Below are 24,839 nucleotides of genomic sequence, written 5' to 3'. Positions count from 1 at the left end.
TGTGAGGTGAGTGGGGCTGAGAGACTTCAAAGAAGTGTGACTGGCCCAAGGTCACCCAGCAGCTGCATGTGGAGGAGCGGGGAAGTGAACCCGGTTCCCCAGATTACAAGACTACCACTCTCAACCACTACACCACACTGACTTTTGATGCTATTATGGGTGTGAAATATGTAGGCGGGGGTGTTTATTGGGTTGTATTTGTTTTTATTTGATTATGTGTGAAATATACTCAGAGTCGCAAAGTGATTTCATGCTCTTTATTCAGCTCATAGTGGTGAGGAGGAATGAATGAAAGTCCCCTCACAGTATCTGCTTTAAGCCAGCCCATGGCACACTGTCAAATGCCACATGGAGGGAAAGCGGGACCCCATCTTCTCGGGCCACACTCCTGAGTGAATCACGTGACCCACACAAGGTCCCTGGTCCCCCCAATGTGCTTTTTTCGAGGGGAAATCACATTCTGACATCGCCTGAGAGCAGGGCCCCCCAAATGACTGCCATGCTCATGCAGGGAAATATGAGATGTCCCGTTTGTTCTGGCACAGTTGAGGGGATATGCTCTGAGCCACTGAGTGCCTGAGACTGGGGGAGGGGAGAGCAAAGCACGGGAGGGGGGCTGGGGGAGGGGGGGGCTTCCGTTGGACATCTGGTTGACCAGTGGGAGGAACGGGAGCCCAGCTCTCCACATTTGTTTATTTCCTTCATTCCTAGGGCCCTGCGGGACCTGACATCTTTCCGCAGGGCCTGCAAGACAGAGTTGTTCCGCCAGGCTTTTGGTCAGGGCGCAGCCTGACTCCCTCCTCTGGCAACCTGCACAGAATTTTGTTTAATCGGTTGCCATCAATTTGATTTTAACTAATTTTTATAATGAAATATTTTTAGAATGTGTTATTATTTGATTCTTTATTTGATTGTTGTTAGCCGCCCTGAGCCCGGCTTTGGCTGGGGAGGGCGGGATATAAATAAAAATTTATTATTATTATTATTATTATTATATATATTTATAAAAACATTTCATATTTATTTATAAAAACATTTCATATTTATTTATAAAAATATTTGTACACCACTGTGTCATACAAAAGTATATTCAAGAGATTTACTTCAGGAAAGACAAAATACCTGTTTAACCTTTGAAAAAGTGAACCACAGACATCAATTAACCATTTGCAAAAGGATGTGTTCTTAATTGACTGCACAGTCCGGGATGATACGGAAGGGGGGGCATGTCTTCTTCACCTTCTTCTTCGCTACAATATATCCATTTATTTCCAATTGTCAATGTCAAAAGGGACTAACATCTATAAAATTCATAGAAAACCAACGTGCCAATTTGCTCAATTTCTCTAGGACCCCATGACACCTCCCCTGTCCTCCATAATCCCTCAAGCAAGGTGTCAAGACCCTAATCCTGTCAAATCGCTCTGCCAAGCCCTTCCTCCGGGTGATGCCAGGTGGCAGACTAGGCATACATGGACCATTGTCTTCTCAGGATGTGCTTATCTGCGCATATCTCCAGCTCTGCATATTCCCCCCTCCCTCCTCCATATGTTAATCCGGTGTAACCCAACCTCTTCTGAATGTATTCATGATGTAACTGGGATGTATTTTGCACTGTGTTCTGGGACATGGAGGGAAGTTTCAAAAGTTCATGTCACCCCTTTCTCGCTATTCAATCTCGTCTTGAACCTGTTGCACAATAAACTTGGATATTCTGCAGCTTGCTCCTGTCTCCGGCTGAGCTCATTTTCCTCCGCAGGGACCCGCGGACTTAGTCCGACGAGCTGGGTGGCAGAGGAGCCTCGCACCCAGATTTTACCGTAACAGGGAGGAATAGAAATGTTTTCAGCAGGCAGCTAAAGCATTGCATGGAAGGCGCCCCCTGAATCTCCAGTGGCAGAGAGTTCCACTGGCCTGCGGACACGAAAGGTTTAGTTTCCCTCTTTGTCAAACGAGTCTCGCCAACAATCAGTGATGCTCCTGCAGACTGAGTTATGCTCCTTTAATTCCAATGCTCGCTTGATGAAAATCCCTGTCTCCCAGACGAAGCAGAGGCGAGGTTCTTCCCCCCCCCCCCATCCCAGGCTTGGAAGCAGCCACTCCCCCTGTGGCTTTTGTCCTTCTGACTGCCAGCCAGGTGTCCTCGGGCGCAGAGCAAGCGCCTTCCTGGCGCCCTCAGGCCATTCGCTGGCCCAGAAAGCTGCCTGGCTCCTTCAGCAAAGGATCGCAAACTGTCCCCGAACAGCCCTGGCCAACTCCCGTGGGGAGGGCGGGGAACAGCTTTGAATGGAGACACAATTGGCAAGCGAAGAGGCACACGCTGATTTCTGCTTTGCTTGAACAGGGCAAGGAGGGGAGGGAATCTTTTACGTTATGGGGCTTTTTCGGGATCTGCGTCATCTCCCTTCCCCTGAAGCAAGGAATGCAAAGATTTCGGGAGGAGCGGACTTTAAATTTGCCTCTTTGCGATGGATTAGTTTTAGAAGTCAGGACTTTGCCTGAAAGAAGATGGAGAGGAACAACCTTGAGGGACTTTTGAGGGATTTTTACCCCCCCCCCTTGGGACTTCCTCCTGAGAAATAAAAGCAGTAAAGAAGAAAAGAGGGGAGAATCATAGAGTTGGAAGAGACCACAAGGGCCATCGAGTCCAACCCCCTGCCAAGCAGGAAACACCATCAGAGCACTCCTGACATATGGTTGTCAAGCCTCTGCTTAAAGACCTCCAAAGTAGGAGACTCCACCACACTCCTTGGCAGCAAATTCCACTGTCAAACAGCTCTTACTGTCAGGAAGTACATTCTTCCTAATGTTTAGGTGGAATCTTCTTTCTTGTAGTTTGGCTCCATTGCTCCGTGTCCGCTTCTCTGGAGCAGCAGAAAACAACCTTTCTCCCTCCTCTATGTGACATCCTTTTATATATTTGAACATGGCTATCATATCACCCCTTAACCTCCTCTTCTCCAGGCTAAACATGCCCAGCTCCCTTAGCCGTTCCTCATAAGGCATCGTTTCCAGGCCTTTGACCATTTTGGTTGCCCTCCTCTGGACACATTCCAGTTTGTCAGTGTCCTTCTTGAATTGTGGTGCCCAGAACTGGACGCAGTACTCCAGGTGAGGTCTGACCAGAGCAGAATACAGTGGCACTATTACTTCCCTTGATCTAGATGCTATACTCCTATTGATGCAGCCCAGAATTGCATTGGCTTTTTTAGCTGCCGCGTCACACTGTTGGCTCATGTCAAGTTTGTGGTCAACCAAGACTCCTAGATCCTTTTCACATGTACTGCTCTCAAGCCAGGTGTCACCCATCTTGTATTTGTGCCTCTCATTTTTTTTGCCCAAGTGCAATACTTTACATTTCTCCCTGTTAAAATTCATCTTGTTTGCTTTTGCCCAGTTCTCTAATCTGTCAAGGTCGTTTTGAAGTGTGATCCTGTCCTCTGGGGTGTTAGCCACCCCTCCCAGTTTGGTGTCATCTGCAAATTTGATCAGGATGCCCTTGAGTCCATCATCCAAGTCGTTGATAAAGATGTTGAATAAGACCGGGCCCAAGACAGAACCCTGTGGCACCCCACTAGTCACTCTTCTCCAGGATGAAGAGGAACCATTGATGAGCACCCTTTGGGTTCGGTCAGTCAGCCAGTTACAAATCCACTGAGTGGTAGCATAGTCAAGACCGCATTTTACCAGCTTCTTTACTGGTAAAGAATATCATGGGGCACCTTGTCAAATGCCTTGCTGAAATCAAGGTAGGCTACATCCACTGCGTTCCCTTCATCTACCAGGCTTGTAATTCTGTCAAAAAACGAGATCAGGTTAGTCTGACATGACTTATTTTTCAGAAATCCATGCTGACTGTTGGTGATCACAGCATTCCTTTCTAGGTGCTCACAGACTGTTTGCTTAATGATCTGCTCCAGAATCTTCCCTGGTATTGATGTCAGACTGACTGGGCGGTAATTATTTGGGTCCTCTCTTTTCCCCTTTTTGAAAATAGGGACAACATTTGCCCTCCTCCAGTCTGCCGGGACTTCGCCTGTTCTCCAGGAATTCTCAAAGATGACTGCCAGTGGTTCTGAGATCACATCTGCCAGTTCTTTTAATACTCTTGGATGCAGTTCATCTGGCCCTGGAGACTTGAATACATCTAAACTAGCCAAGTATTCTTGTACTATCTCCTTAGTTATTCTGGGCTGTGTTTCCTCTGCTGAATCATTTGCTCCAAATTCTTCAGGTCGGGCATTGTTTTCTTTATCGGAGAAGACTGAGGCAAAGAAGGCATTGAGGAGTTCAGCCCTTTCTGTGTCCCCTGTTTGCATTTCACCATCTTCTCCTCTGAGTGACCCCACTGTTTCTTTGTTCTTCCTTTTGCTACGAACATACCCATAAAAGCCTTTTTTGTTGCTTTTAACCTCTCTAGCAAGCCTGAGTTCATTCTGTGCTTTAGCTTTTCTGACTTTGTGTCTACACGTGCTGGCTATTTGTTTGAATTCCTCTTTGGTGGTTTCCACCCTTTTCCATTTTTTGTACACATCCTTTTTTAATCTTAACTCAGTTAAAAGTTCTTTAGATAGCCACCCTGGCTTCTTTAAGCACCTTCCATGTTTCCGTCTCATTGGTATTGCCTGACGTTGTGCTTTTACTATCTCCCTCTTAACAAACTCCCAGCCATCATGAACTCCCTTTCCTTTTAGTATTACTGTCCATGGGATCTCACCCAGCACTTCCCTAAGTTTTATGAAGTCAGCTTTCTTAAAGTCAAGAAATTGAGTCCTAGTATGCTTGGCTGCTCCTTTCCGCTGTATAGTAAACTTCAGAAGAGCATGATCACTCGCGCCTAATGATCCTTCCACTTCTACCCCACTAACCAGGTCATCAACATTGGTTAGGACCAGATCTAAAATGGCTGTTCCTCTTGTTGCTTCTCCCACTTTCTGGACAATGAAGTTGTCTGCAAGGCCAGTGAGGAATCTGTTTGACCTTATGCTCTTGGCTGAGTTTGACGTCCAACAAATATCCGGGTAATTGAAGTCCCCCATTACTACTATCTCCCTTCCTTTTGCATGCTTGGCCATCTGTTCCAGGAAGGCATCATCTATGTCCTCCGTTTGGCTTGGGGATCTATAGTAAACTCCCACAATGAGGTCTCTGTTATTCTTCTCTCCCTTAATTTTGACCCAAATGCTCTCACTTTGGCTTTGAGGTTCTAAATTTTGGATTTCTTCACAGGTATACACATCCCTGACATATAACGCCACTCCTCCTTTCTTGTCTGGTCTGTTTCTCTGAAATAGATTGTATCCCCCCATTATTACATTCCAATCGTGGGACTTATCCCACCAGGTTTCAGTGATGCCTATTATGTCATATTTAGTTTGCTGTACCAATGTTGATCTTGATGGCTTTTGAGACGCAAAAGAAGAGAAATGGATTCTGCATATTTCTTGATGAGCTGGTTGTATGTAAAACTGAGGATTAAATTTGGTGGAATGTGAAGGGTGGGTGGCGCTAGAAGATTGGCAGTGTTACAGGAGGGGATGTATATTATATATTTATACAAAACACCCCTAGGGGTTTCATGTTCACCCTCTGCAGTCCACGCTAGTGAGGCTGAGTTGCTGGTTATGGGGGTCAGAGGTCGGACAGCCATGTTCAAGGCCAGGTAAGCGAGGAAGGTGTGAATGTTGTCTGGGAGGAAGCAGGGCCTAAGAAAGCATTGCAAACAGAGTTTCAATCACTTGGCTCTTGAGGATAATTGAGCCCACTGAGGATAATTAATTGCACTTTCAGATGATGATGAGCTACAGTAGATCTGAAGACTTCTAAAGTGTCATACAGCTAGAAAGGTTAAGGTCCCAGGCAGGCATTTATCAGATGATTCTGCGCCCCTTGAAATGTCACCTGAATCAGTCTGGGCAATGTTACCGGAAAATCCAAGGGTCTCTTGGATGAAACAAAGACACCAACCAGAGCAATTCAGAGCAAAACAGCAGCCAGTAGGCTTGGTCTTTATTAAGGAAAGACTGTCGCGACAGGACTCCCACCGCCCACGAGGTGAAGCAAAATGGAAGCCCAGAACAAAGGCAGACCCTAACTTTTATTAGTTGCTAATCCCCTTAGCTACACCCTCAGAATTACATCATATTTACATCATGATTATATTATAAACAGGAGGAGTCAGGGGAGGGATCGGGCAGGTAACTCGAGTATCTCAACAGCTGGTCAGTGCCCCTCTCCCCCCTTCCTGTGAGTCATTTTGGAGGACAAAGGAAAAGGCACAGCTTCCTCCCCCCCTGGGGAAATCCGGTCACAGTTCCTTTGTCTTGGTCGAAGCAGAATACTCTATCATATGCAGCCTATTGTGTCCTTGGCAGTTTGCTGTCTGGGCCCATCAAGCGGGCTATCAAGGTGGACAGGTCAGTTGGGAGGAGGCGCTGAGTACGTGCTTGCTCGGTTGGGGGATTATGGCTGGTTGGTGCCAGGTCACCCCCCTTTGATAGTCCTTGTAATCTGAAGTAGAATAAAAGTGGTCCGATGAAGATCCGACGTACGGCTGGTTTTTGGTGAATTTCTGAAGAAAAGGACTTTGAAGTCTGTCGTACTCCGAAGCTTCGGAAACAATGTAGCAACATTTTAATTAAATCAGCCATGGTCAATTGGATTCGGAAACATTGTATCAGTAAGCTGTCAAAGTGGGGAAGCAGTAGATGCCGGCTGCAGTACCTGCGTAGCCGCCACCAGGGGCGCTGTTCGCTAATGCTGATTGGTCGAGACGGCAGCCAGCTGACGCGGAGTTCGGACGCCCAATCTACCCATAATAAGGATAGGCGAAACGTGGTGCCCAGTCTACTGGGGAAATTATATGATAAGGATAGGGTTCTCCGTAGAGCTGTCAAAGGTAGCGCTTCCTTATTTACGGAAGGCTTTTCTTTTCTAGGAGACGGCCCTCTAAAGGGACGTCTCCAGGGCCGGGGAGGGGAGGTGTGTGTGTGTGTGTGTGTGTGTGTGTGTGTGAGTGTGGTGTTTGTGCAGTACATGTGAGTGTGTAAGAAAGGGGGGGGGGTCTCCGGCCACAGCAAATACACACAACCAAGTTTTATTGGCATGAGAATAGTTTAACAAACGATTGCAGAATTCTGGGGACTTGAAGGTCTAGAATGTCTGCTGAAAGTTCTGTTGGAAATTCCTAGGGCTCCCTCACAGAACTCCATTTCCCAAGGTTCCTTAAGACTGGGAATGAGAAAAGTCAGAGCCTTCTGGGTCAGGCCAAAGGGGACCCATCGAGTCCAGGATCCTCTTCTCCCAATGGCCAACTATGGACCCCAATGGGCAAGCAGGATTGGAGCCCCAGAGCCTCTCCCTTGATGCCGTTTCCTGCAAGTGAGATTCAGAAGCATCGCTGCCTCTGATGGTGGAGGGAGAGCAGGGCCAGCCGGACTAGGAGCCATTAGAGCTTCTCCTCCATGAATGTGTCTAGTCCGTCTTTCAGGCCACCCAGGTTGACATCTGATGTCTTTCCACAGGGTGGGAGCCACTGCCAAGAAGGCCCTTTGCCTGGTACACTGTAACTGAACCACCGTAGGAGGACATCACTGCCCAGGCTGAGTTATGGGGTGGAGATGCTCCTTCGGGGCTTCCAAGTTGGACAGGAGCTCCTCTTTCCACCTGGATAATAACCATCTGTGCCTCTACCTTTCTCCTTCCTTCCTTCCTTCCTTCCTTCCTTACTTCCTTCCTTCCTTCCTTCCTTCCTTCTCTCCAGCCTGATGATCATCTTCCCCTGGAGCTGGCCTTTATTCCCTCGCTTTGGGAACCTCTCCTGAACCTCCGCCATCAATGGACCTCGATAAGGTCGAGGAGACCTTTCCCGAGCTGCGTGAACTGCTCTGCAACAAGCTCCACATGGACCCCATCAGCTTCAGGGTGAGGCTGCTCCCCCGCCCCAAGGGGCTGCCTGGGGGGGACTGGGGGGGCAGGATGGTGCTGTGTGTGTGTCACTCTGGGTGGCTTACAGACATAAAACATGGCAGAACATTAGACATTAAAAATTTCCTGATACAGGAAATTTCCTGATTCAGATTTCAGTTAGTTGTTTATTTCCTTGACATCTGGTGGGAGGGCGTTCCACAGGGCGGGTGCCACAACCAAGAGGGCCCTCTGCCTGGTTCCCTGTAGCCTCACCTCTCACACTGAAGGCCCTGGGAGCTGGACTTCAGTGTCTGGGCTAAACAATGGGGGTGGAGACGCTCCTTCAGGACCGAGGCCCTTTAGTGTTTTCAAGGTCAGCACCAACACTTTGAATTGTGCCCGGAAACGTACTGGGAGCCAATGTAGGTCTTTCAAGACCGGTGTTATATGGTCTCAGTGGCCGCCCCCAGTCACCAGTCTAGCTGCCACATTCTGGATTAATTGTAGTTTTCGGGTCACCTTCCAATTTAGCCCCACATAGAGTGCATTGCAGTAGTCCAAACGAGAGATATCCAGAGCATGCACCACTCTGGCGAGACAGTTTGTGGGTAGTGAGGGTTTCATCCTGCAAAGCAAATGGAGCTGGGAGACAGCCGCCCTGGACACAGAATTGACCTGCACCTCCATGAACAGCTGTGAGTCCAAAATGACTCCCAGGCTGCGCACCTGGTCCTTCAGGGGCACAGTTACCCCGTTTAGGACCAGGGAGTCCTCCACACCTGCCCACCCCCTGTCAGCCCAAAACAGTACTTCTGTCTTGTCAGGATTCAACCTCAATCTGTTGAATCCGTTGTGGGATTTGTTGTGGGGAGAGGGTGACACACACATGGGCCCCCCTGGCAGAAGGTGTCATTCTCTCTTTTCTCTTCCAGCTCCTGGGTGAGGTCCTCATCACCCTCCTGCCCCCCCCTGCTTGTTTTCTCCTGCTCTGGAGGGATGGACTCAAACCAATGGCCTTAAGTTACAACAGTTAGAGCTCTTTCTGTGGAACAGACTCCCTTGGGAAGTTGTGGACTCTCCTACATTGGAGGTTGGATGGGGAGCTGCCATCCTAGGTGCCAACTCCCTGGGGCCCTGGGTGCCCAAGCACTCAAAAATCCCCCTTGAATCGTCTGAACACCCACACATTTTGATGCCAGGGCTATGCACGCTGCGGGGCATCCACAGCCCCAGCCAGCAAACTTGGAGGGGCTAAGCTGGCACTCCTGTCTGCTTCAGTTGAGATTCCTGCACTGCAGGGGGTTGGACTAGATGGCCCTGGGTGTCCCTTTCAGCTCTACAATTCCCTGATTCACTTCTTCCATGCTGTGCATCATTTTATAAACTTCCATCATCTTCCTCGCCTTGTCCCTAAACGAAAAAAGTCCCAAAGGCTGCAACTATTTTTAAGAGGGGAGTCACTCCATCTCCTTGGGGTGTTTGGGCTGCCCTTTGGGATGTGTCCAGGGAGACGGGGGCATTTGGCAGGCCCCCAGCTGGCTCCAGCCACTGGCCGGCAGCCGGGCGAACTCTGGTTCGAGCAGTATCAATCAGCGACTTAAGCCTCAGAAGCCTTTAGAGACTGAGCACACTCTAATCAGCAGAGTGAATAAATCTAATCAGAAGAGTGAATAAATCTTCACAACGGAAGTGGCAGATAGAGACATATGTAAGCATATTTACAGCATTTTATTCAGCAGCAGGACAAAGGAAAAAACATGTCTGCTTCCCTTCGTGTCCAAGCAAACAGCAGCATAGCAAAAGCAATATACAGTGGTACCTCAGGTTAAGAACTTTATTCGTTCCGGAGGTCCGTTCTTAACCTGAAACTGTTCTTAACCTGAAGCACCACTTCAGCTAATGGGGCCTCCCGCTGCTGCTGCGCCACACAATTTCTGTTCTCATCCTGAAGCAAAGTTCTTAACCCGAGGTACTATTTCTGGCTTAGTGGAGGCTGTAACCGGAAGCATCTGTAACCTGAGGTAGCACTGTACAACGGAAGTAAAGTAAACAGACATGTGATGTACAACAATCCACAAATCTGTTCTAAAGGTGGAATGGAAATATGTACTAACATTCGGAACCTTTTCCAACTCTGCGATATCCTCCAGACCACCCCGGGCTTCCCTTTGTTAATGGAGAAATCTGCGGGCTCCCTTGGACAAAAAACAAGGACATCCGACAGGAATAGCAGAACAAAACAGCAGCCAGTCAGCATGGTCTCGACTGAAGACTGTGGCGACAGGACTCCCACCTGCCACAAGGTGGAACAAGATGGAAGCCCCGAAAAAAGAACCCCCAAACTTTTATTAGCTGCTAATCCCCATGTTACACCCCCCCAAACTACATCACTCATACATCACAGCTACATCATGAAAGGGGAGGTCTGGTGGCAGCAATCTGAGCATCCTGGACCCTGCCCCATGGTTCCCCTTGCCCTCCACCAAACATCCATCAAGTGTAACAAAAGACATATTCACATTTCCCTGTTTCCCAGCCTAGTTAATCACACCCTTTTGTCTCCATCTGGGTTTGTTATTTCTGGAATGGCTACCTGTCTGGCACTCAGGTATCAGGATGCCAGGGATTATCCCTCAGGCAGAGGGGCTGCTGAGTAGCTGAGGTCACATGTCTATATGAATTTCTGAAGTTTTCCCAGTGAGCCAGTAAAGGTAAAGGTAAAGGGACCCCTGACCATTAGGTCCAGTCATGGCCGACTCTGGGGTTGCGGCGCTCATCTTGCTTTATTGGCCGAGGGAGCCAGCGTACAGCTTCCGGGTCATGTGGCCAGCATGGCTAAGCCGCTTCTGGCAAACCAGAGCAACGCATGGAAACGCCGTTTACCTTCCCACCGGAGCGGTACCTATTTATCTATGTGCACTTTGACGTGTTTTTGAACTGCTAGGTTGGCAGGTGCAGGGACCGAGCAACGGGAGCTCACCCCATTGTGGGCATTCGAACCGCCGACTTTCTGATCAGCAAGTCCTAGGCTCTGTGGTTTAACCCACAGCGCCACCCACATCCCAGTGAGCCAGTACATAGATACATTGATCAGTGAATTCTTACATTTGGTATTGTGCAGCAGAGGCCCTTTGAGCTGATAGGAAGAAATTGTGATGAAGTGTTTTGTGGGCCAAGTCACAAAAGTGATGGGGCTGATTTTGGTAGTGGGCTGCATGTGCATGATATCTGCTGGAGGGGCAACCCCCCCCCAAAAAAAACCCTATACATAAATTCCTGCAACACCTTTCTGAAGAGAGACCACGATTTTGGCTCTGGGTGCTCCCAGACCCACAGCTGCTGCGATGCACCGCCTTTCCTCCTCCTCCCCGTTATCTCTGCCCCCAGCGAGGGTGGAGCGGGCATCCTATCAGGTCTCCCAGGGCTCTGGGTGTGGGTGGCTGCCTTCAGCTGCTTCACCCAGATAGGGCCAGGGCCGGGAGGAGAAGGCCTGTGCCACGGCCTTCGAGAAAGCAATGACTCAGCCCAGTCACCAAGGCCAAGGAAAGGGGAAGCTGCAGGCAGAAGTCCACCCGGTCAGTCCATTGCCAGGACCAGGGAAGGGAAGAGCCACAAAAGTGGATTGAGAGGAAAAAGGGTCGCCTCTGACCATTGGTCATGCTGGCTGCAGCGTTGTCTGCTGGGCAACAGTCTGGTCTGGCCTGGTCTAGGCTTTAACATATAGAACATGTGGAATGGGCAGCCAGAATTTTAGTAGCACGAAAAACACAACAATACCCAACACAGAAGATTGGCACATCCTACTGGTAGAATATCTGCAGCTAGCGAAAGGGACAGGAAGAGTAAGAGTCCAACCAAAACAAAAAGTCTATAAGGATCGGAGAATCTTTAAAGAATATTTAGAAAACTATGGAATAAAAGGAAACATCTTGGCAGAGTTAGACTGATCCCTGTATTGCATAAATATAAGTTTGTAGGGAGGTAAAAAGAAATTATATAAGAAATCTGTAACTGTGTGGTATAAAGGAATGGATAGATAAAGTACAGTGAGATTAGTTGGAAGTCAGTTTTAAATTTCTTTTCTGTAAATTTTATAATTGTGTTCAATACCACGAGTATATATGATGATAATTATATTAATTTTCTTGTGTCTTATAGTGTGGTGGTTTGTTTGATTTTTCTGTTATTTGTTTGTTTGATTGTATGTTTGTTTACTTGTATGTACGTCTGTTTTTCAAAAGTGTATTTATTCTAAATTAATAAAGATATATTAAAAAAAGAACCGTAGAATGGCAGTTGGAAGGGACCCCAAGGGTCATCCAGCCCAGCCCGGCCCCCTGAGACAGGAAGTGCAGGAATGTCAGCCTTGGAAGAAGGCACCATCCCAGCAGCAAAGCGGCCTCAGTACACCAGGCAGCAGCTCAACAGGTGCGGCAGAGAGGCCTGCAGGGTCATTGTTGCCACCCATCCTTTCCTGGTGCCCAGAGGTTGTGGCGGGGCCTCTGCCCACCTGGGCAAGCCATTCCTGGTCGGTCATATGGTCTGCTGCTGAGAGGCCCTGCAGAACCAACACTCCCATTACCTGGCTCACAGCCAGCTGAGGTCACCCAACCAAGGTTCTTTCAGTCCCCCATCCAGATCTGAACCCAGATGGAAAAGGACCCAAATACTCCTCTTGGTCTATATACCCCTTTATTTGTGAATATTTATTCAGAACCATAGCACTGTAGAATTGGACGGGACCCCAAGGATCATCTATTCCAACCTCAAGGATCATCTATTTGCTGCCAAGGAGTGTGGTGGAGTCTCCTTCTTTGGAGGTCTTTAAGCAGAGGCTTGACAACCATATGTCAGGAGTGCTCTGATGGTGTTTCCTGCTTGGCAGGGGGTTGGACTCAATGGCCCTTGTGGTCTCTTCCAACTCTATGATTCTATGATTCTATGATTCCTTGCAAGGCAGGAATCACAGATAAGAAAACCCATCAGGTGGCCACATGACCTCTGCTTTAAGACCTCCGTTTTTTATTACTGCATTTATAGCCCAGCTTTTCCTCAGGGAGCTCCAGGTGGTGTACAAGGGGGTTCTCCCAGCACCTCATTTACTCCCCTCAACAACCCTGCGATGCAGGCTAAGCTGAGAGGCAGTGGCTGGCCCCCCGATTCATGCCTGAGCATGGGATTCAAACCCTGGCCTCTCCCAGGTCATAGTCTGACACTGACCACTATAACACGGCGACTCTGCTGTGATATTTGCTGGTTCCACTCAAGCCCCGTCTGAACTGCATGAGTGCAGCACTATCATAGCACTTTGAGCAGTCATGGCACCCCAACCCCCAAATATTCAGGGAACTATAGTTTGTACTGGGTGCTGAGAGGATAGACCCCCCCCCCATTTCCCTCATAGAGCTACAGTACTCAGAGTGGTTTAACCATCAAGCCCTCTTGACAGGGGGCTCTGGGATCTGTAGCCCTGGGAGGGGAACTCTCAGCACCCTTAACAAACTACAGTTCCCAAGAGTTTGTGGTGGTGGCTGGGAAGCCACGGCTGTTGAAAGTGGCGTGCTACTGCTTCTTGGGAGAAAAGCAATGACAAACCTAGACAGCATCTTAAAAAGCAGAGACATCACCTTGCCAACAAAGGTCCGTATAGTTCAAGCTCTGGTTTTCCCAGTAGTGATGTATGGAAGTGAGAGCTGGACCATAAAGAAGGCTGATCGCCGAAGAATAGATGCTTTTGAATTCTGGTGCCTGAGGAGACTCTTGAGAGTCCCATGGACTGCAAGAAGATCAAACCTCTCCATTCTGAAGGAAATCAGCCCTGAGTGCTCACTGGAAGGACAGATCCTGAAGCTGAGACTCCAATACTTTGGCCACCTCATGAGGAGAGAAGACTCCCTGGAAAAGACACTGATGTTGGGGAAAATGGAGGGCACAAGGAGAAGGGGGTGACAGAGGACAAGATGGTTGGACAGTGTTCTTGAAGCCACAAACATGAGTTTGACCAAACTGCGGGAGGCAGTGGAAGACAGGAGTGCCTGGCGTGCTCTGGTCCAGGGGGTCACGAAGAGTCGGACACGACTAAATGACTAAACAACAACTGCTTTAAATGCCAAGTGCCGGTGGGGGGCTCAGAGAGCCATAGCTGAAGCAGCAACATTTTTTACCAGTGAGCTGCCAGTCCAGGCCCACCCCAGGAGATGGAGACTGGTAGCTCATACCTAGCTGGAGAGACTGGGGGCCACCATGAAATCATAAGGAGAGCCTGCTAGATCAGGCCAACGGCGTCTCACCTAGTCCAGCACCTGTTTACACAGAGACCAAATACTCCTGAGGAATCAAAATAGACTGCCTCTAGACTTGAAGGTTCCATAAGAGCATTGGAAAAGCATTGCTGGGTCAATGGCTCACCTAGCCCATTCTGTTCTTGCCATGGCCAACCAGGCGCTCATGATGGGGAACCCAAAGTGAAGCCTGAAAACAGGACCCAAGCCGGGAGCACTCTCTCCGCTTATCTGAGCCCCTGTTGACCGAACGCCCAAAGTCCCCACAATCTGCAGGGCGGTATCTCCTCTCTCGCACCCTCAGCTCGCAGGAGGGCAGAGCCATTATCTTCCCCGCGCACATGAGGAGGCCCAGGGAGGCCAGCTGCCAGGGAGATGGGCTGGGCAGGCAGCCGTGGGGAGCTGGGGAGGTGTCCTTGCCTATCCGACTTTGAAAAGCTGTCGCCACTGGATCAAACTCATCCGCTTTGTTGCATTAATTAAACTGGATAGTTTTCGCTGGGTTTTGAATAGACGTGCATTTAATTGTTGCAGTTTTGAACTTCATTGGGTCCTTGGGTCCTGAGTGGGCTGTGCACTCTGCTTTTCTGAATCATGGTTTTGGTAGGGTAGGGGGCACTGGGGAGGGGGTTATGGAATCAAGAGGATAGTCTTCTCCCACCCCAAAAAAATATTCCATCAACTTCCCCCAAATTCCTCTTCTGGTACTTTAGGTGTTTACTTCCCTCGTTTGTTTTTTCCTACCTTGATATTGCACTCTTTAAATTAAATATTGCTATATCCTTAACATTTTTGTACCATACTTATTTTCAAATTACCTCTTGCACTTTGCTATTTTCCAGTTATTACGTCTTAATTTCTATGTTTGTTAATTGCAAGTGTTTACTCAAACCCTGCTAGTGAGGCCACTTCTTTACAAGGTTTCTGTAAGTACGACATAAACGGTTCCCAGTCCTTTTTAAAGTCTCTTAAATTTTCCAGTTAACTTTGCCATTTCAGCACATTCCATGAGTTTTTCTTGCCATTCTTCTTTCGTGGGTACCCTGTCGTCTTTCCATCTTTGGGGGGGACAGGCCGCCCTGATGTGGCCCCTCACCCCCAACACCTGGGAGTCCCAGGCAGGTAGATGCAGTTGTAAAAGGTTCAGAAAAGGGTCCCCAAAAATGGATCAAGGGGGTGAAGCGACTCCCCTATGAGGAAAGCTTGCGACGTTTGGTGTTTTCTTTTTTATTAAATTTTATGTAACATAATTATTACAAAATTCAAGCAAAATACTGCAAATACATACATATATATTTCATATAAGCACACAAATGTAAAAAAAGAATAAAAAAGAAAAAAGGAAGAAAAGAAAAAAGAAAGAGAAGAAAAATTGGAAGAATTTCTTCCAAATTTATTCTACAAATATTTCAATAATAATTACCAGGACACGGGCTTGCCGATCAGAAGGTCGGCGGTTTAAATCCCTGCGACGGGGTGAGCTCCCGTTGTTCGGTCCCTGCTCCTGCCAACCTAGCAGTTCGAAAGCACGTCAAAGTGCAAGTAGATAAATAGGTACCACTCTGGCGGGAAGGTAAAAGGTGTTTCCTTGTGCTGCTCTGGTTTGCCAGAAGCAGCTTAGTCATGCTGGCCACATGACCCAGAAGCTGTCTGTGGAGAAAAGCCAGCTCCCTTGGCCAATAAAGCGAGATGAGTGATGCAACCCCAGAGTCGTCCGCGACTGGACCTAACAGTCAGGGGTACCTTTACCTTTTATCTTAATAATAAAATTTCATTGATTGACTTCCATCTCTTACACTGCACTTCCTATATACATTTTAAGCAAAGTTGTATCTGTTATTCCGTATTTCCCCCATACAATCTCATACGAATCTTCTAATCAACAAGTTTTCTAGTTTGGGGTTTTCTAGCTCAGAGGCAAGGCGGGCAAGGAGTTTGCACAGTTCTGCATGCCCTTGGGAAAGCGGAGAGAGGAAAGCCTTCGTCCATCTCTCCCAACGCCAGAACTCAGGGGCCTCCAGTGAAGCTGAGGGTTGGAAGATTCCGGACAGGTGAAAGGAAGGACTCCTTCACAAGACACAGAGTTAATCTGTGGAACTCCCCCCCCCCCCACAGGAGGCAGTGGTGGCCACCAGCCTGGGTGGCTTTGAAAGAGGATTGGGCAAATTCATGGCGGAGGAGAGAGCTGCCCATGGCTGTGATCTGGGAGGGCTGTGCGCTGCCTCCACAGGATGAGGGAGCAATGCTTCTGAAGACCAGCTGCTGGCAGGAGGGGAGAGGGTTGCCCCCCTGCTTTGCCCAGAACAGGGGTTGGACTAGACGACCTGGAGAGGTCAAGTTGTATGCAACGTCTCCCAGTGGTGCCAGCCCTCAGCCCTGACCTCCGAGACTCCCAAAGGCTGGGATGAACCTCACCCCACAGAGAGGACCATGGGAGGCCTCCTGTAAGAACCAAGAAGAGCTTGCTGGATCCATCTGGTCCAGGACCCTCTACTCACTGGGGCCAGCAAGATGCCCGTTGTGCAGTCAGAGCAGAGCCATCCTGGCTAGGAGCCACTGATAGCCTGAATCTTGCCCAGGCCTCTATCAAAGCCATCCAGGTTGGTGGTTGCCTCTTGTGGGAGGGAGTTCTGCAGCTTAACTCTGTGTTGTGCAAAGCACTTTCTTCATCTCCGTCCCGAATCTTCCAACTCTCAGAGGCAGAGGGAGAGAGGGAGCGGGAGAGAGAGAGAGAGAGAGAGAGAGAGAGAGGGCAGCTATCTGGGGCCTCCTGCCTGGCCTATGTAGCCCCACCCCAGGGCTGGCTGCCACCCTGCTCTGGCTCGGCCCCACTGAGCCAGACCACCCAACCTCTGGCCAAGGATGGCCCCGCCCACGCAAGGAGGAGGAGCTGCAGCTTTGGCCCAGGGTATAAAAGGCTCCAGCCATGGAAGGGGCTTCAGCTTCGCCCAGAAGGTTTCGTCCAGCAGCCGAGCAAACTACCCAACCCTCAGCCAGCCACCATGGTGCAATGGACCGATAAAGAGAGGGAGATCATCACCCAGATCTGGGGCAAAAGTGACGTGGCCGTGATTGGGGCCGAAGCCCTTGGCAGGTAAGCCTGCACCCCTCCACTCTCCCACTTGGGACAGGGCAGGCGTGTGTTCTTCAGCCAAGATGACCACCTCTCTCTCTCTCTCTCTTGTTCTCTCTCCTTCTTTCCAGCTTGCTGGTGGTCTACCCCTGGTGCCAGAGGCTCTTTGCTCAATTTGGCAACCTCTCCAGCCCTGCCGCCATCATGGGCAACCCCAGGGTCAAGGCGCACGGCAAGGTGGTCATGGCCTCCTTCGGAGAAGCCATCAAGAACCTCGATAACGTCAAGTCCACCTTTGCCAGGCTGAGCGAGCTGCACTGCAACAAGCTCCACGTGGACCCCGAGAACTTCAAGGTGAGGCCCCCATCTCCCCAAAGGGCTGCCCAGAGTGGCATCTCCGCACGGAGTGGGTGGCAGGGGAGAGGGTGCCTGAGTTCCCCTCTGTGGAGACCAGAAGAAGGGAGCAGGAGGCATGTGGGTGAGGAGATAAGGACCCATCCAGACCACTTGCCGGTATTTCCTGGCCAAGAAGCCGGAGGCCCTCAGGCCACTCCTTAACATTCAGCAGAGCAGGGAGGAGAATCATAGAACTGCAGAGCTGGGAGGGAAGTTGTCTTTGTCAACAAAACTTTTCTCAGCTGTCTTTTTCTTTGCAAACTGGCTGCAAAATGTGGAGCCACAGAGCAGAGTGCTTTAGGTGTCGGGTGGGATGACTCCTGGCTTCCCTTCCAACTCTGCAATCCAATGATTCCATCATTCACAGGAGGTCTTTAAGCAGAGGGTTGGAGGGTCATCTGCCAGGGCTTCTTTAGCAGCAATTCCTGCATTTGGGGGGGGGAGGGGGGTTGGACTAGATGACCCTTGGACCCCAGCTCTACATTTTTAAAGTTCTATGGGTGTTATGCTGGAGATGTAAGAGGGAGGTGGGAACCTTTTATCATACATGGTGGGGATGTAAAATTGTAAGGAAATTTTGGAACGAGGTAGATGTGGAGCTGAAAAAATTATTCAAGATTTCGTTTGCCAAAAAGCCAGAGGCTTTTTTTGTTAGGCCTAATATCAAAAGACATTCCCAGAGATAAGAAAAAATGTATTCCTTTATGCAACAGCAGCGGCCAGGATACTGATTGCAAAGAACTGGAAGGGGGAGAAAATACGATCATTATTAGAATGACAAAGCAAGCTCTGTGAGTTTGTGGAAATGGCAAAATTGACAGCAATCATTAGAGGCCATTCAAATCAGAGAATAATTAAAGAGTGGGAGGGAGTGAAGGAATACATGAAAAAGTTCCGGAACTAGAATATTATAGATAACATGTAATACATGCAGGGATAAGCCAGGAAATAATAAAAGAATCAATTGAACAATGATTAAATTATAACAACACAACAAGACGGAAGAAGGGGGGGGGGGAATAAAAAATTGAGATCACACATGGGTGAAAGGGAAGGGGGGGCATAGGGGAATTTGAAATATTATTTATAATATGAAAGCTTTAACCTAAAATTTCTAACTGTGTCGTATTTGTGTACAGCAACGAGAAGTTTAGAGTAATTAGGTATACTTTAATTTAGTTAATGATGTAATGGGTTTATGTTAGAAAGTGAATATGGGTGTTGAATTTGGAAAAGAAAGAAAGAAAGAAAGAAATCTAAAGTTCTGTGGGGGGCTGGTTGTGACTTGGAGCCCCTCACGGAGGATCCCCGTCTCCAGCACCCACCGCCCTTTCCAAACCCCGTGGCAGAGCCTGCCCGGCGAAATCCACCCGTGGCACCGTCGTGGCAGCCTCTGAGGAATGGGGGGGGGCAGAAGGGGGTGCCCCGCCCGTACCCCTCCCCTTTGCCCCCCCGGCTGCCTGGCTGTGCCCCCCCCCCCGCCCGGCTCCCTTCCCCTTCGCGGTCTCCACCAAGCGCCTCTCTTCTCTTGCAGCTCTTGATCAACATGCTCCTGATCGTCCTGGCCTCCCACTTCGGGAAGGAGTTCACTCCGACCGCCCACGCCGCCTTCCAGAAGCTCGGCAACGTGGTGTCGCACGCCTTGAGCCGCCACTACCACTGAGCGACCCTCGACCCGGGCCAGCTGCCTCGCGCCCGCCCGGTCGCCCACGCCACCAGCACCGCCAGCGCCTTCCCTCGCGGGGACACCCCCTGCCAGACCCCCCACGCGGGGCCACTAGCTAATAAACGTCACTCCCTGCAAGATGAGCCGGCTCCCGTGTGTCTTTGTGGGGGGGGCGCCTTTGGGGGTGGGGGGGGGTGGGAGGACGGGAGAGGTGACCCTTGCAGGACGTAAGATCCTGCTCTCTCAGGGACCAAACCCAGGAATCTAGGTATCTTTGGACGTGGAGGTTCCATGAGATGCTGCCTGTCATTGAATCCTTGCTGAAAGGCCCCCAAAGGGTTGGAGAGGGGGCTTGCCTTATTGGCTGCTTGCAAGAATTCCCCCCCCCCAATCTGGTTGCACAAGGGGGCTTGATGGAATATAAGCCAGCGTTCTTTGAAGCCCCCCCTGCCTTAATCCCAAAGTCCCAAAGTCCCGCACTGCACACTCAACACAATTACACGGGGCGGTGGTGTTCCTGAATGGCAGCTCCCACCTCCAGGGAGTTGAGGTTTAAGAACACCCCCCCCCCAATACATTGCGGAGAGAGCTGTAGCCTGGCCAAGTTGAGCTGCCCCATCAGGCGGCCGAGTTCTCCTTCTGGGGTCTCTGCGTGTTTTCCAGCCCTTTGCAGCGTCCTGGGGGGGGGGATGCCCCTCCAGGAAGCCCCAGGATCTATTTGTTGTGCTGTGAGGCCCAGTCCTGGCGTGTGAGGAAGACTACGCAAATATTTATACCCCGCCCATCTGGCTGAGTTTCCCCAGCCACTCTGGGTGGATTCCAACAGAACACTAAAATACAATAACCTATTAAACATTAAAAGTTTCTCTGATCAGGGCTGCCTTCAGATGTCTTCTAAAAGTCTGGTAGTTGTTCTCTTTGACATCGAATGGGAGGGCGTTCCACAGGGCGGGCGCCACCACTGAGAAGGCCCGCTGCCTGGTTCCCTGTAACTTGGCTTCTTAAAGTGAGGGAACTGCCAGAAGGCCCTCGGCACTGGACCTCAGTGTCCGGGCTGAACGATGGAAGTGGAGACGCTCCTTCAGGTATACTGGACTAGGAGCTGGGTTCGAATCCCCACAGCCATGAAGCTCCCTGGATGTGTTCTCGGCTGGGGTGGGGGGTGGGGCACAGCCATTGCCTTTCAGCCTCGTCTACATCACAGGGCTGTTGTTGTGAGGAGGAGAAACATCTTTCACCAGCTTGAGCTGCTTGGAGAGAAAGCTGGGATATAAATGTCTCAAATGAACTCCAAGAGGACGAGGTCTCCGGGGGTCTCCCAGCCACACACCCTCCTCCTCAGTGACGTGACTGCATTCTCTTGCCCCCCACAAATCCTCACTGGGCGAGACATGTGAACAGCTTTGTGAAATGCTTCGCGTCTGTTGTGCAAACCATAATTCATTGCTAGAGTCTCCTATCCAAAGGCCTGAGAGCTAGAGTTCCCCTGAGCATGTGCAGAGTAACTGAGCAGCTGGCTGTGGGTGGAAAGGCTGGGCACCTGTTGCCCTTTTGCAGGACAAAGAGATCTTGTGGGGTGGGGGCCTTGATTTCCTCTCCCATGGCCCCAGAGAAGACCACAAGGAAGAGCAGCAAATATGGAACATTCTTTATTACCATTATTACTTATGAAATTTCTATACTGCCCTTCACCAACCCATCCCAGGGAGGTTCACAGCATACAAACACAAAGTGCATGATAGAAACAAGAAAAACACGCGCAAACCAATACCCCCCGCTCCCCCCCCCATGTTCCACTTGGGGTGGGGCAGCAGGGAGAGAACCAAGCAGGCCGTTTCAGAGATAAAGACCCTTGCGGGCGGATATCTGGCAACAGCTGCACCTCACTCTCCTCCTGCGTGATCACGATGGCCTTGACACAAGGCAATGTGCCTCTCGCATATGTGCAAGCAGCTCCTGGCTGTGCCAAGGGCTCTCTCACAGAATTGTAAAATAAAAAAATTCCTTCCAGTAGCACCTTAAAGACCAACTAAGTTAGTTCTTGGTATGAGCTTTCGTGTGCATGCACACTTCTTCAGATACAGATACAGTTCTTCAGATACAGGTATCTGAAGATACAGATCAGATACAGGTACAGTTCTTCAGATACAGGTATCTGAAGAAGTGTGCATGCACACGAAAGCTCATACCAAGAACTAACTTAGTTGGTCTTTAAGGTGCTACTGGAAGGAATTTTTTTATTTTGACTATGGCAGACCAACACGGCTACCTATCTGTAACTAGAATTGTAGAATGGTAGAGTCACAGCTAAAGAATGCAGGATTCGCAGCCAACGAATCCAACCTCTGCTTACAAACCCCCAGCTCTTTCAACTGCTCTCCTTAGTCTTGGTTTCCAGACTCTCGATCATCTTGGTCCCTCTCCTCTGCACACCTTCCAACTGGCCAACATCCTTCTTAAATTGTAGTGCCCAGAACTGGATGCAGCATTCCAGGTGTGGTCTGACTGAGGCAGAAGAGAGTGGGACTATGACTTCCCCTCATCTGGATGCTAGACTTCTGTGGATGCAGCCTAGAATAGCCTTTTTTTGCTGCTGCATCACACTGTTGACTCATGTTGAGCTTGTGCTCCACCAAGACTCCTAGATCCTTTGCACATGTACTGCAATAATAATAATAATAATAATAATAATAATAATAATAATAATAATAATTTATTATTTATATCCTGCCCATCTGGCTGGGTTTCCCCAGCCACTCTGGGCAGCTTTCAACAAAATATTAAAATACAGTAATGCATCAAACATTAAAAGCTTCCCTAAACAGGGGTGCCTTCAGATGTCTTCTAAAAGTTGTTGTTCTCTTTGACATCTGGTGGGAGGGCGTTCCACAGGGCTGGTGCCACCACCGAGAAGGCCCTCTGCCTGGTTCCCTGTAACTTGGCTTCTCACAGTGAGGAACAGCCAGAAGGCCCTCAGCACTGGACCTCAGTGTCCGGGTAGAATGGTGGGGGTGGAGACGCTCCTTCAGGTATACTGGACCGAGGCCATTTAGGGCTTTAAGGGTCAGCACCAACACTTTGAATTGTGCTCAGAAACGTACTGGGAGTAGGCCAGTTTTCCCGCATCCTGTATCTGTGCATCTGGTTCTTTCTGCCAAAGTGCAGAACCTGACATTTGACGGTGATGACGACGAGGACGACAAAGCAGACCAGTGGCATAGCGTGGGTTGTCAGCACCCGGGGCAAGGCAAGTAATTTGCGCCACCTAACCCCTAACCTGCCGCCGCTGCCAGCTTCTTCTTGCTGCTGCCTGGTCTGGTCTGGTGTGGTTCTCTCCCGCGCTCAGCTCTGCGCTGGGCGGCCGCTGCACTGTCCCTCCCCAGATAGTCCCTCGCTCTCTCTCCGCACCGCACGCCTGGCACCCACCCCCTCCACAGTGGGCGGCGACCCAGCGGCTAGGATCGGATTCGCACAGCCAGCACTGCAGTGAGAGAGAGTGAGTGAGCCAGGTAGGGGCAGAGAGCTGCGAGTGCGAGCGCGCCCCCCCCAGATGTTGCGCCCGGTGCGGCCGGCCACCCCTGCACCCCCCACGCTACGCCACTGAAGCAGACCAGACTCCTTTGACTGGGTGCACGAACGTGGATCTATGCATGGAAACGGAATGTGAGAATTACCACCCCCACATTTCTAAGCTTAGGACCAGGCATCATTTAGGACCACCTGCATCAAAGAAAACTCTGCAGCACTGGGGCTAGAGATCCCTACCCGTAGGTGTTGTTCTTTTAAAAAGAATCCTGCAAGTTTATTCTTAGCGCCCTCTAAACTCTGGGCTCCAGGGTGGTCCCATGTGGGGCAGCAGCAGCCCCAGAGCCCCTGGAGCACCACCAGGGGAGCCTGTGCATAAGAGCTTCCTCACAGCTGCCCCTTTGGTCTCTCCTGCTGCAGACAAAGAAGGAAGGGCTCAGGACAGGCAGCAGAGACTCTCCTGGCAAAGGCGGAGTGGGGTGCTCAGCCTTCCAGGTAAGGGAGCGGGTGCTGAAGGATAGGAGCCGCGAATTGTAGAGTTGGAAGGGAGCCCAAGCGTCATCTAGTCCAACTCCCGCAATGAAGGAATGAGGAACCCACCACCACCAGACCTGCAGTTGAGTTCCTCCTCTGCCACAATGGGTCTGGCCAGGTCCATGTTGTTGCCAGGGATTCAAATGACGAGAAAGAAGGATCTGACTTAACAGCCGTGTGGGAGTGATGCTCCACCTGTGCTGAGGCACACCTCGCACCCGGCATGCCACAGCGTGCCAAGGAGCCTTGCAGCCACTCTGCCTGAACTCTAGCCTCTTGGCCAGAAGACAGGGTTTCCTCCTGACCTTTTGGAGCTATGGAGGTAAGGCTCCGCTTGTGCTGAGGCACACCTCGCACCCAGCATGCCACAGCGTGCCAAGGAGCTTCACTGCCACTGTCCCTGAACTCTAGCCTGTATGGAGCATGCCTGCCAGCTTGCTCACACACAGCTCCCTGCCTCCAGCCTCCCGTTGTCCTTCATTGTTCCTACATATCAGGAAGGACTTTCTAAGGATAAGAACCAGAAGGGGTGGGCTCTCCTTCCTTGGAGGTTTTTAAGCAGAGGCTAGATGGCTACCCATCCCTTCTATGCTGGGAAAAGAAGAGGCATCTGCCCAAATGATCTCTTCCAAAGATGGTTGCTAGCTGTCCAGGCCCTCAGCTCAGCTCTGCTCAGCATCTGGAGGCAGCTGGTGGGTTTCATCCTTGGAAGGGGCCTTCAGTTAAGCTGCTCTTGCAGATTTAGCTGTGCCCCCCCCCCAAAAAAACCCCATGTCTCTCACCTCAAGAGAAGGCCACCTCCTGCCTTTGCTCTCCCTGAGCTATGGCTGACCCAAGCTCTGCTGGCTCTCAAGCTGTGGGGTGGACTCCCCTCCGGGCTGTGGGGGGATAGTCCTATGTGGCACAATGGGTCAGAGCACCTGGGTGTTAACCAGAAGGTTGGTGGTTCAAGCCCACCCAAAGACCGCTGTGGGTAGGATTCATTCATGGCAGGGGTGGGACTAGATGTCCTCTGGAGCCCCCTCCATGTGAGGCTGAGGATTCAGAAACAGGCGGTGCCTTTTCCCCTCCTCCTTCCCAACCAAGGCTACTGTGCAGATCAGGATGAGCTGCCCCCCAACCCAGAAATGTGGGTGTGACTGACTGTGCACCTTTATGGGGGGCCCACAGATGCTGAGAGATGCTGTCTTAGCCTTTGGAAAATATGTGCCTTCAAGGAATGGGGGGATTGCAGTCCTCAATCAGCTGTGAGCCCTGCATTGCAGGGTCTATATGACTCTTTGCCTCCCTTCCAACTCTGAAATTCTACCATTCTAGAATTTCTTCTCTGGCTGTCAGGAGGGTGGGGTGTCTGTGTGTTGCTGGGTTCTACACTTATCACCTCCAAGCAGCTGCCTGAAGTTCATTGCCCTCATATTTTTATTATTATCAATTCCAAACCAAACCCCTCAACTGT

The 24,839-nt window shown here is 50.2% G+C and overlaps 1 protein-coding gene across 1 annotated transcript; it reads left to right on the top strand.

Moving 5' to 3' along the window:
• Window positions 1-16,473: 16,473 nt before the first annotated feature.
• Window positions 16,474-19,464, top strand: LOC310705380 (hemoglobin subunit beta-2-like). The gene is made up of 3 exons (XM_083500075.1): window positions 16,474-17,283; window positions 17,394-17,616; window positions 19,193-19,464. Exons 1-3 carry the CDS (start codon window positions 17,192-17,194, stop codon window positions 19,319-19,321), a joined length of 444 nt encoding a protein of 147 aa, XP_083356201.1. The 5' UTR covers window positions 16,474-17,191; the 3' UTR covers window positions 19,322-19,464.
• The last annotated feature ends 5,375 nt before the right edge of the window (window positions 19,465-24,839 follow it).

The sequence above is a fragment of the Podarcis liolepis genome, assembly GCF_965112155.1.
Source record: "Podarcis liolepis genome assembly, chromosome: 4".
Taxonomy (NCBI): Eukaryota; Metazoa; Chordata; class Lepidosauria; order Squamata; family Lacertidae; genus Podarcis; species Podarcis liolepis.
Note: the sequence above shows the minus strand (reverse complement) of the source record. Positions and strands in the feature narration are given on the sequence as shown.